The 12,728-nt window shown below is 43.9% G+C and overlaps 2 protein-coding genes across 2 annotated transcripts in view; both read left to right on the top strand.

Moving 5' to 3' along the window:
* Positions 1-5,607: 5,607 nt before the first annotated feature.
* LOC147450204 (uncharacterized) lies at positions 5,608-7,503 on the top strand. Its single transcript, XM_086519495.1, has 2 exons — positions 5,608-6,682; positions 6,932-7,503. The coding sequence occupies exons 1-2, from the start codon at positions 5,720-5,722 to the stop codon at positions 7,337-7,339; spliced, it is 1,371 nt and encodes a 456-aa protein (XP_086375621.1). The 5' UTR covers positions 5,608-5,719; the 3' UTR covers positions 7,340-7,503.
* Positions 6,128-12,728, top strand: part of LOC147450205 (protein NO VEIN-like) — a 107,278-nt gene continuing 100,677 nt past the window's right edge. The window contains exon 1 of the mRNA XM_086519489.1: positions 6,128-6,245. The gene's annotated coding sequence lies outside the window, so the exon portion shown is untranslated. The remainder of the gene's footprint in view (positions 6,246-12,728) is intronic.

Below are 12,728 nucleotides of genomic sequence, written 5' to 3' on the forward strand. Positions count from 1 at the left end.
CCAGTTTGTACTCACTTTGAGCATTCAAGAAATCTATAAATTAAATACGTGCAAGAGGAAAATGCTCACTCTTGCACGGGGGGAGATTGCACCCAGTGTCTGTGTTATTCTTCTCACCTCTCCCCTCTCCTCTCTCATCGTGCCAGTGTAGCACTCGATTCTAGGAGGTGCGTCTGCACGCACGCTATGTCTCTCTCTCACACTCTGTCTCTCTCTGTTCGTGTATCTCGCGATTATGCGTCTATATGGTTGCCAGGTATGTTGATTAGTCTATTCTATGGTTTGTAGTATGCTATTTTCGGGTATTTTGCAGGGAACTCCACGCCTCCGACTGTAGCAGTGGTATCAGAGCCCAGATTTACGCTCCTACTACTATCAATATAATTAGAGCTCTACACGCTACAGCTAAGTCGTTTTCCTCTTCTACCTTAATCTCTTATCGTTTTCTTATTTGCATGGCATATAAATTCCTTGAAGGCGTGCTTAACTGAAGGTTATGAGTATTGTTTTCAAATTTTTTTCTATTGCCTGATTGTTGGGAGTGAACGATAGCAAGCAAAAATTAATAATATGCATAATTTGTTCATCTTTCATGACCTTTTAGCACTACAAATTGTCGTAAATATTGCATATTGAATAGGATCTACAATCCATATGAGCAATCTCTCTAATAGTATAGATATATATAGAAGTAACGGTTGCTAGCTATATAGATGAATATAATGAAAAGCATGACGCAAAAGGGTGAAAATTGAAGACCAAAAACCCAACAATGCCTCAAGATCTCTCTCCTTGTCAAAATAAGAGCGGCCAGATTCAAGTATTGCAAAGGAGTTCGAGCACAATGCTAAGTTGGCATTGTGGAGACTCTTCACGTAGTGGGAAACACTCCTTAGAGCTCTAAAATAATAATAGCAATAATAATAATAATAGATAATTAATAATCAACGCTATGGTTATCTTGACCTGTGTATCCGACCAGCGCCACGCCAATATCAGTGCGCTCGATTACTCTTCAACTACTCTGCTCATTCAGCTGGCGATGGCAGCTATGACAAAGCAGTTGCATGCCAGATCCCAACCATCGCGTGCACCACCAACTCTCAATCTCTCTCTTTCATTATCTGCTAGTCGGCGAGTGTCTCTCTCTCTCTCTCTCTCTCTCTCTCTCTCTCTCTCTCTCTCTCTCTCTCTCTCTCTCTCTCCAGCAACCACCCGAAGCAGCCAGGGCGCAAATTTGACCAACCGTTTACCACCCTTGCATGGCCCACCCCACACACAAGCACTCATACACGACCCGGCCCTCAACTCTTGGAGTCACATATGGTTGGCTGTTGTTGTACAACCGCCAAGTTTTTTTTTCCTCATGCATAGCTACCGCAGCCCACGGCCCCTATGCTCTCTCTCTCTCTCTCTCTTAGTCAGTCAATAACCTTCCAACCAACAACGACACACACCCACAAAAAGGCATGCAGGCGGCTAAATGGAGTGGTGTGGTTTCCTGGTCTGCATGGCGTCCCCTAGCCACACAAATTGCAAAGGTGGTGAAAAACCTTTCTTACAGACAGTTATCTCTCTCTCTCTCTCTCTCTCTCTCTCTCTCTCTCTCTCTCTCTCTCTCTCTCTCTCTCTCTCTCTCTCTCTCTCTCTCTCTCCTTGATCGCCCGCAACGGCCGAACGACGTCCTCAACAGGAGTTGCACTGTCTCTCTCCCCTCTCAGCCCCACTAGGAATAAAAATCTCTCTCTCTCTCACCCTCTCTCTCTTGACTGGCGAACCAGATTTCCCTCTCCCTCTCATGTAGTAATTGCCATGCAGCACTCAGAGCGGTAACTCCATCACATGCAAAATCAGACTCTCTCTCTGTGTGTGTGTGTGTGTGTGTGTGTGTGTGTGCAGCCGCTCGACCAACCACACATGCAGGCTTATACCCTCTCTTTCGTAGTTTCCCAGATGCCCACTCCTTGGCGGCTGTGGAGTGCCAACCCACAGGTACACACAAGTTGTCTCGGGCGGCTTGTTGCAGGGCTGCAGCACGCACCCTCCCACCCCTCGCGCCACCCCTCGTTTGGTGCATGCAAAAAAAAACAGCATGACAAACTCTCTCTCTATCTTTCTCCGAGTCTCTCTCTTTCGCTTAATTAATCTCTGTCTCACACACACACGTACACAATTGTGGTGCAGGCCTATCGCATGCAGCGTTGCCTGCAAACCATTAAAAAAAAAAAAAAAAACAGACTCACTACCACCCCGATCTCAAAAGGGAACACTCGCAGTTATAGTCCACAAGCGATGGAAATTAACTGCAACACTGTTATCCGTCAACTATACTATCTCTCTCCCCTTCTCACGCTACAAAACCTCTCTCTTTCTCGATTCTGTCGGCTCTCGTGGTTTGAGGAACCCATGTGCGCGCTACCTGCTGCACACCTTGCCATTATGGACACCCAACACCTGCTCCCATGCTCTGACAATAGATCTCGAGCCTCGACAAAGTTTGCAGAATTCGGATCAAACAAACAGTTTGCCGCGAGTGAAGCTCTTCACTGTGGAGCTCCCTTTTCACATTAAGGCCATCATGTTCAAGTTTTTGGGCCTTTTTGGTAGTGGCGAAGAGAACCCATCTACAGCAGGAAACAATTTGGCAAGCAACGACTACATGCACATTGTAGTCCAGCTGCATGCGAGACTAACTCGCTCAGGTCCTCTGGCTGTTACTACAATATTCAATTGTCTCTCTCTCGTAGTAGAGATCACCGCTGCGATAGATCGTCAGGGCATTGATGATGTTGATGATGAAGTTTTTTAATTTTATTTTTTTTGTTACTTCATTTTAATTTGTACCTGGACATTGGCTTAGATCCATAAGGACTGTATAAGTTTATTCCCAATTCCCATAGGCTTTTTTTTGCCGCCGTTTAATATAACATTTCATTTCATTTTGCTATCTTTTTCCCCCTCCCACTACGATTCCTTACTGTAGAGGACATTGAGTAAGTTCTGCGGCGACCATTGCAATACTTTCTCAGATAAACACTCATTGTTGGGCATCCACAAGAATCGACGATGATGACGAAGATTTTAGTCACGTTTTTAGGGTTCTAATTTTAGTCTTTCACTTTACCTCAGTACCCAGACATTGGATTAGATTCACACTGATTGTATCAATTTTGACTCAAGAATGTAGTTTTGACCTTTGAAGGCGTTTAATGTAATAGTTTATTTCATTTCATTTCTCGCTCTCTCCCCCTCGTCTGTGGAATCTGACACCTCCACAACAATGCCCCCCCCTGCCTGGGACTACTTACAGAAGCGGACAACCACAAAACTCTTCCATGACTAACACAATACTTTTTGCGACGACGCCCAATGCCGGGTATTGACGGGACTTGACGATGACGCCGATGGTTTAGTCTATTTTCGTACCCATACATTGTATTAGATCCACAAGGATAGTCAATACATTGTATTAGATACCTCGCCACCCCCTATTATTAGGTTCTCATAATTGATGTCAATCATGTTATATTTTTGACAATTATGCAATGTATAATAATCCACTCACTCCTTTTTCAAAAAAAAAAGAAAAAGTAGAGAACATGCATCTACCTGGTACTTAAACAACCCAAAATGCATGCCTCATATATACTTTGTAAACTAGTCTCATACACTAACCACCCTCAGAACTGCAGCTTATCCCATCTCTTCTCTTGGCCCTTCCAAATTTCCCCACTCTTCACCACATATCCTTATGGGCGAATCCTCTAGTTAATAGTGGTTTGATAAATTAATGTTTATTATATTTGATTTCTTTTAAGTGAGTCTTTTGCAGATATTCTCACACCTCTACAAATACCCAAGCACCTTTGCAACATGCAAGAATTTTTTTCCAGATGCTTTAAAACGACAAAATTTCCTTACTTGTTTACATGTTGCAAAATCCATTGTTTCTAATGTCACGGGTTCTACTTTCTTTGATTGGACTCTTGCTGAGATGACTTGTCATTCACTACTTACATGAGCTCAGTTGGTGTGCAATGATCGCTAAGATTTGATACATGCTTTCACATTCCAGTCTATTCCAATTTCATATCAAATAGGTCATTTATTTTTCACTTTTTATGCCTAGCCTAGTCCATTGGTCACATGCACACAGATTCGCCGATTTAGGCAGTGTGTCAATGCTCATCTAGTGCAGATTCGCCGATTTAGGCAGCACAACAACAAACTACAGATTCACGCTTTTTGAACTCATATCAAATGCAGATTCGCCGATTTAGGCATCACGTCATATTGGTGTAGATTCACCGATTTAGGCAACACCAATCACAAAATCATGCTGCAGTGGCTGGCCACCACTGTAACTGGTATGATTTTGTTACCCGGGTACATAATGAAAGTGATTTAGATTTGGACTTATATTGTGGAATTGGAATTGGATTGGGATTTGGTATCTAGTGATTATTATGGCAGTGTTTATGTGATGAGACTTGACATTATGAGATTAATGATGAGTGTGACCAATGATATCCTGATTCATCAGGGTATGACATATACTGCTTATTCTAGTGGTATGGGACACTAGAATAGGTAGTATGTGGATGACGGCAGGCATAAGCTAATATTGTTTAGTTTCATACATTTTTCTTTTATTATGTGATGTTTTGACACAACATACTAATCACTGTTTTTGACAAGTATTGTTTGCAGATTTTTATCTTCGCAACTGAGGACAATTGCTTTCCAACGGAGAGGTATGTTATAGAATTAATATTTTATTATCTATTGCAGCTGACAGGTGGCAAGAGCATCAGCAAATAATGGATTATGAAGAAGGATGTTACATTTTATGTATATTTGATTATTCAAGTGCTCTTTGTGAGCTTTGGCCAATTATGTCTGGCCGGCCAGTTTGTACTCACTTTGAGCATTCAAGAAATCTATAAATTAAATACGTGCAAGAGGAAAATGCTCACTCTTGCACGGGGGGAGATTGCACCCAGTGTCTGTGTTATTCTTCTCACCTCTCCCCTCTCCTCTCTCGCCGTGCCGGCGTAGCACTCGATTCTAGGAGGTGCGTCTGCACGCACGCTATGTCTCTCTCTCACACTCTGTCTCTCTCTGTTCGTGTATCTCGCGATTATGTGTCTACATGGTTGCCAGGTATGTCGATTAGTCTGTTCTATGGTTTGTAGTATGCTATTTTCGGATATTTTGCAGGGAACTCCACGCCTCCGACTGTAGCAGACCTCCCTAAACTTAGGGTTCTCTCTCTCTCTCTCTCTCACTCTCTCTCTCTCCGCATGCGAGCATGGCAAACAGACTAGGTGCAGTGGGGGTGTAGGAGGAGGGATGTTATCTTGTCCGCTTGTCTGTTCACACAAGCTGGAGGCACAGAATACAAAGATTTTAACGGGAGTTAATCTTAGCCAGCGATGGTTACATTATTGGTAACATGGACGCCTCTGGTCGCGTTGATCACGGATCAAAGCTCATCCTCCACTTGAAAAGGAGTTTGGTAGTTTTGCTATTCCGAGGGGGGGGACCCAAACAAAAATAGGTCCGGAGGAAAGGACGATTTTTTTGCCCAATCATGCACGCCACGACGCACCTTCCCCTCTCTCTTCTCAACCCGGCCTGATGAGTCTAGCTCATTGTACCTCAAACAACGTGGCTACCCCGGAATACCGGGAGTCCGTGACGTTGGTGTTGCCACAGTATGGCCAAGCAAGCAGCTCATCAACTAACTAATGGCGACCAGAGCCATTGCAAGCTTCCTCAAACGGGGCCCTATTCTTCCACTCAAGCAGAGTCTGCCATGCCGGGCGTTGCTTGTCAGCAGGTCATGGGCTTCCAAAGTTTGTCACTAGGGGCAGAGATTCAAGAGAGCACCACTACTCAACATCGGCAGCAGAGACGCGAGCGTACTCCGAAGTATAATGAACTCCCTACAAAACGAACGAGGTTCACACAAGGCTATGATGGTGAAAGGGATCCAGCGCATGCTATCACTGTACACGTTTTTCACGAATGTGATAGGGCTCGAAAGAAACGTAACAAGGTTGATAAGAATCAAGCTCTCTATCCCATCAACAGAATTGAGGAGAGCGCAATACAATCTGGACTGCCCACAGAAGGTGCATCTTTGCAAGAAGAATCAGTGGAAGTGAAGCTCCCTAATCTTGAGAAGATGACTGCTGTGCAAGAAAAGGCACAAGACCTGCCCTTATTACACCTCAGTGATGGTAAGGAGTACTCAAACACACAATCTGGTCCTTCCCAGGAAACTTTGTTCAACTTTGACATGCAACCTCCTTCTAGGAATATAACAGAGGAACCTGTCATAGTGCCTCCCAAAGAGAAAAAAAGGGGTGAAAAGAAGGCAAAGAGGCGACACTTGCGATGTAACACCAAAGGGGAGGACACTACCGCACTTTCTGGGCTTTTGAACGAAGATGGCCCTGGTCAAGGGGGGCTTGCTACCCGTAAGGAGGTGATTGCAAAAGTTGAAAGAGCAGCAACGAAAGCTCACAATAAATTATTGGCTGAGGGTGGAGCTGTTACGGTGGTTAAAGTTGTTTTCGAGTTAGTGCGAGACTCAAACAATGTTTCTTTGGAGAGCTTAGGTCTTTCCATACATGAAATACCTCACCTCCGTCAATTGGCATATGTGGAGGAAAGGGTATATCGTCATTTCACATAATGATTGTCTTGTTGTTTCTTTTCTTTGCATCAAATGGGAAGGGAGGTGGGGGGTCACAAGTATGTAGGTCAGCGATTTTCTATTTGCATTGGGATGGGGTACTATTAAAGGGGATATTTGCACATGGAAGGGAGGATGGTGTGTTATTCATGATAAATGTCACAAATAGAGGGTTAATATATGTAATAAGCCCCTATGCTTTTGTGCAATGAAGTGATCTCTCTGCAGGTGAATACACTCATACTATGCCATCTTGCAGCTAGAAAGATTACAACTTTGTATGACTTGCACCAAGAGATATCGATAGTGGAAAAAGTGAAAAATTTCCGCAAGCTACAAATTGGCCATCTTTCAATGCATCCACTAGTAGTCCAGCACTTTGCTTCATCTTCGGGGTTCAAGATTTACAATATAACTGCAAACGATGTTCTTAATCATCTTTGGGATTACCTGGACATCAACACACACCAAAACCCCAGCAAACTGCAAGTGGACGATTTTCTTTCTTTTATGGTGAAAACACGATCTCTTTCGTCTCCTGATCAGCTCAAAGAAGTGCCTACGAAGCGTGTTTCCATCGCGACAAGTTGCTGTTTTTCTCTTTTTTCAGCCCATAAACGTCGTAGACGGGGCTGATTTACGAGAAGGAACCCGAGAACACACCTCTTTTGTGTGTAGGATTGGAAGAGAGGATTTTTTATGCAGAGATCTCTTCTGGGGAATTGCTTTTCGAGAACGGAGTTGCGTTTTGAGCGTCGAGACTTTGAAGGTAACGGTTTTCATGTTATGAACTCTGAGTATTTGTTTGCAGGTGTACTTCCTCTTAGTGAGGGGGTAGGAGCAGAGGAAGGTATGAGCCTCTGCAGGAGAAAAGCGCTCTGAGGAACTAGAGCCAGATCAGCCCAAGGGTTTCGTACCCGGGTTTGGGAAGTAGATCCACGGATCGGAGAGAGGTAGTCTCTCTCAAGTTGTGATTCGGAAGTTGGGATTCCCAAGTAAGGACTTCGTGTTCGGGAAAGCAGAGTTGTTCTGCGGGAAGAGGACCTTGGAAAGAGAGTTGGAAAAGAGTTGCAGGGATGCCATGCCCTGAGTCTGGAAGGTGAGATCCAGAGGCGAGAACCTTGATTCTCGAGGAATTGGAATAAGGAACGGAAGTTGCTTGGAATGGGGTTTTGCCCTAGGAATTGGAAGCTGAGGCTTCCGGGAACCATCAAGTCTTATTCTAGAACGAACGTGGTAATACGTTCGGTTCAAGTGCTTGTATAGACTTCTCCTCAGTAATAAAGATACTATTACGGGGGGGACCAGCCCATCTTCTGGTCCTAGTACTGTGTCGATCTTCTCACTCTATCTCTCTCTATTTATTTCTCTCTATATCCTCCGGCTTCAGTAATAAGTGATAAATCCTATTTATCCGAATGTATTTTATATTGTTATGCGCTCCCGTTTGTGATAGTGGTATCAGAGCATGGTCTCCTCTCTTTCTTTGTAAAGGAGGACGACTCTGGGAAGATACGAGAAGAAGCCATGACAAGCCAAGAGAGAAGTAAGCAGGCGGAAACCTAAGTCTTGCAGGAAAAAGCTAGCAGAGTTGGAATTTTTTTTTCTCTCTGCAAGAAGTCGACATAAGGCTTGGGATTCTCTGAGAAGGCGACAAGAGCATGATGCTCAAGATCCTAGAGTATCCAAGGAGCGGAATGCTCGAGATTCTTCAGAATCCAGAAAATATCCATGAACGTCAATCCAGAACTATAGCCATGAAATCGTGTCATTCCGGGAAGGATATGAAGAAGGTCTCTAGACCTAGGAACACTTCTAGTCAAGTTTGATACTTTTGACGGAAGGGAAGATGCCCCGAAAGCTACCGCTTTGATTCGACAAGTTTAGTTGCCTTTGCAAACGGCAATTTTTGAAAAAGCGTCGAAGATGAGGCATGTGATTAAACACCTCAAGGGGATTGCAAGTACTTGGGGGTATACCAAAGCTCTGCAAGGAACTTACAACAAGACTTGGATTCAATTCAAGGCTGAACTTTTCGACAATTTTTTTTTTCCTGTACACTTTGAGGAAGGCATCCAAGAAGATTGGGATGGCTTTGCCCAATAGGAACACGAGTGAGTCAAAGCAAGTAGTGGTTCACTCTTGCCATGGTAGCTCCACTCTCGATCCTCTCTGAGGAAGGAAAGATGAAGAAATTCAACAAAGGACTTTTGCCCGAATTTTGTAGACGCATCTGCAAAATACTTTGCAGCAGATGGTAGAGTCAGCAATAAAAGCTGAAAGTGTACACCTTAGTGTACATAGAATCCATGTGAGGATTCCAGGTACTAATCCTCTATTAAGTACTTAAACTCATGATTAAGACTTAAGAAACTGAACTGAACTTAAAGAAAGACTTAAGAAGACTCTGTGTTTGATTGATTGAAAGTGTGATACAAGGGCTCCTTATATAGGAGACGAATAGACACAAATGAAAAGACACGTCTCTTGGTGAAGAGACATGACTTAAGACGTAAAGACACATCCTTTCGGCGAAGAGCTGCAACCATTGGGCGAAGAGTCGCACCCGTAGAGCGAAGGGGTGTGACCGGTCGTCGAAGGAGTGTGGCTTCTGGCGAAGAGGCATGTCCTTTGAGTGAAGAGTCGCAACCATCCAAGCGTAGGGGTTCTCCTTGGCATGGCACTTCGCGTATTTGCATCAACGAGTAAGTATTGTAATGTAGTTAAGTCACAAACGTGACATTCCCTCCCTCTTAAAATAAAACTCAGGGTAGTTGTAGAAACTCCGGGAGGAGGAAATGTATTGTCGTTGTGCTTCTGCATCCAAAGCTCTTTTTGTTAATTCCCACGTCATGGCACTGTTATTGATCATGACTATTTTGCTAAACTGAAAACTGATCATAGCTGCAACTTGTCTCATCTTTTTCAAAAGTATCAGTATCACGTCTGCAACTTGATTAGTGCTTTTGTCAAAGTCATTTGTAACTTCGAGCTTTGTCCAATAAAAGATTGAATCTGTATCTGCTTCGAGTGAAATTGGTAAACTGACTTGCGTTTTCTGTTGAGTGATGACCACTGGTTGGAAATTTGTAAGGTAATCCATTGGTTTGTTTGGAACAGTAAAATCCTCCTGAAGGGATGTTGTAGACTGAGACATAGTAGTGTTTGGAGGTACGTCCATCTGTAAAGGTTTATTTGTGAAACAAGTTGTGTCCAAATATTCAATTGCAGCGACTGAAGTCGTGCTGCAAGATTTTGTATCCGTTTTATCCTTTGTATCATTGAAGGTAAGAATTGGTATCTTCAAGTTTGAAGAATTATCATTCACCACAGCATCAGTTATCTCATCAGAAACAAAGACTTCATTCTGCAAGGGCGGTGACGAGGCTTTTGTTTTTGCCTGGACCACAACCAAAGAAGTTGTGTGCGTTTGGGATGCCACACATAAACTAAAATCTCTTGAATCTTCAGCTTTATCAACGGGTATTAAGGCTTCCAGAGTAAGAGGAGCATGGCATGGCTCGCAAGGGGGAACTTGTCCAACGTTGCGGCGTTCACGACCGAGTACTTGACTAGGGTTGGAAATATGTGCCACTATGTGAGTCCACTTCGAAGAGGTTGAATGCTCTTCAAGGGGAGATCTTCTGAAAGCTTCATGTTGCTGCTTTTGCCAATGATCATTTTGAGGTTGAGGCTTGTTATAACAGTCATGCTGCAAAGAATGTTGCTTCTGAGCATGTTGTTGCTGAAGCAAAGTGAGTTTGTGTTGGGTTGTCTCTGAAGAAACATGCTGAGGGTGAGACATAGATTGCTGAGAAACTGTTGAAAACTGTTTGATACCAAAAGGTTGTTGCAATTGTTGCCGGAAAGCCTCCAATTTCATTGTAAGTGAGGAGATGTCTTGTTCCAAGGCGGCTACCCGATGCTTCCACAATGAGAGGTGAGAGTCCATACTCGAGCATGAACCGTTAATGAAAAGGAAGGCTTTGCTCGAACGCCAATGAAAGGGGTTCCTTCTTGTTGAGGGGAATGAAAACTGTTCGGGCTGAAAAAGCATGTAGTACTCAAGCATTAGAAAGGGAGATTGATAACCATCACTCCTGGGAGGTAAAAGTGGCGAAGAAGAAGATCATTCGGTGCTGAAAATTGAAGTATTTTGCTGCTGTAATTTCTGGACAGCCATGCAAATCCGCCTTCGAGAGCACACCGCGAGTCCACACCGCGAGTCCACATCACGCGCAGGGGGGTTGGTTTCTTGCGCGCAATCGAAGAGGGGAGGGGCTGATATGCTCGCGCATCAAAGAGGGGGGCTGAAAAAAAAATATTATTTTTTTTCCGTTTTTTGAGGTAGGAGAGGGTGCCCAATGGTTAGGTTTTAAAAAAAAAGTCCAGGGTCACTTTTTTTTAAAGAAAAAGGTCATTTCCATGTGAAAGGGCATGTTTAAAAGTTGTGTCCTTTCGAAGGGGTGCATCACTTGGAGAGGCTCCGAGAGGGTAAAAGGGACATGGGGGGGCTAGTTTGAGTACCTCCACGCGCCACACGGGACAGGGCACCGCCATCAATGCCATGTTGAACCTCCGAGACTTTAAGAGAGCATCTTGCATTATACTAGTGTTGCCCGAAAGTGGTAATTTAACATATGTGCGGGGGGAAAAGAGGGAAAAATCTTCGGGATTTCATTCGTTCTCCTTCTTCCATACAACTCCGGGAAGGGGGGGGGAGAGGGTAGCGGCGAGGGTGAGAGGCTCACAACCTTCGGGTCCCGGGAAAAAATTTGCTCTGATACTACTAAGAGGATTCTAGGTACTAATCCTCTATTAAGTACTTAAACTCATGATTAAGACTTAAGAAACTGAACTGAACTCAAAGAAAGACTTAAGAAGACTCTGTGTTTGATTGATTGAAAGTGTGATACAAGGGCTCCTTATAGGAGACGAATAGACACAAATGAAAAGACACGTCTCTTGGTGAAGAGACATGACTTTAGACGTAAAGACACATCCTTTCGGCGAAGAGCTGCAACCATTGGGCGAAGAGTCGCACCCGTAGAGCGAAGGGGTGTGACCGGTCGTCGAAGGAGTGTGGCTTTTGGCGAAGAGGCATGTCCTTTGAGCGAAGAGTCGCAACCATCCAAGCGTAGGGGTCCTCCTTGGCATGGCACTTCGCGTATCTGCATCAACGAGTAAGTATGTAATGTAGTTAAGTCACAAACGTGACAATCCAATCCCCGTAGTGGGACGGGAATCATTGAACACAGAAAGTTTGGAGTAAGGGAATTCAATCTAACTCCTGAGTTCTTGAATAGAAGACCCTCGAACTTTAAGTGAGAGGACAGGTTTTCAATCAAAGTTACATCTTTGAGGAAATCATAAAGTGCATTGTGCTTGTTTGCTCTTTTGCACAAGATATGGTTATGTCTAACCGGGACTACCACGCTCGAGTGTTTATGAGAGCAGGATCAAACTGAAACATTGTTTTCTGAGATGAATTGTTTTGCTTAACTAGGCGGAAGGTCAACTATTGATCTGGTATCCGGTAATTCTTGAACAGATTTCCTGCTACTGCGGGTAGGAAATTATGAACCATTCTGAGCTTTCAAGCAAAGAAAAGCTTTCATGAAGCTTGAGTACTCTTTAAGCCCACACCCCCTACACGGTAAGGGAAGATATGGTCGTGCTTTTTGCACAAGTGAATGAACACTCTCTTTAGGAGGGAAGCAACAAGCGACGACTACGGCCTGTGCTTGAGGAATCCAAGGATTAAAATCCTAGATTATTTGATGAGCGGGTTTTGCTCTAAGATCGAGCCAAGTGATCATCAAGATGAGCGTCTTCGCTCTAAGGATTTTACGAAGGGAAGGCAATTTCCCAGGTTCACCGAAACTTTAACACAACTTAAGAATTATGTACACTTTTGAGTACATGGATAACACACAAAGATGCAGACCTATGCCAAGGAACTGGACGAGAGTTTGTTATACTCTCTTGAGCGCCGTTTTGCGCGCAAGAATATTCCGACACGAGA

The sequence above is a fragment of the Adiantum capillus-veneris genome, chromosome 9 (genome assembly GCF_014529385.1).
Source record: "Adiantum capillus-veneris isolate H3 chromosome 9, ASM1452938v2, whole genome shotgun sequence".
NCBI lineage: Eukaryota > Viridiplantae > Streptophyta > Polypodiopsida > Polypodiales > Pteridaceae > Adiantum > Adiantum capillus-veneris.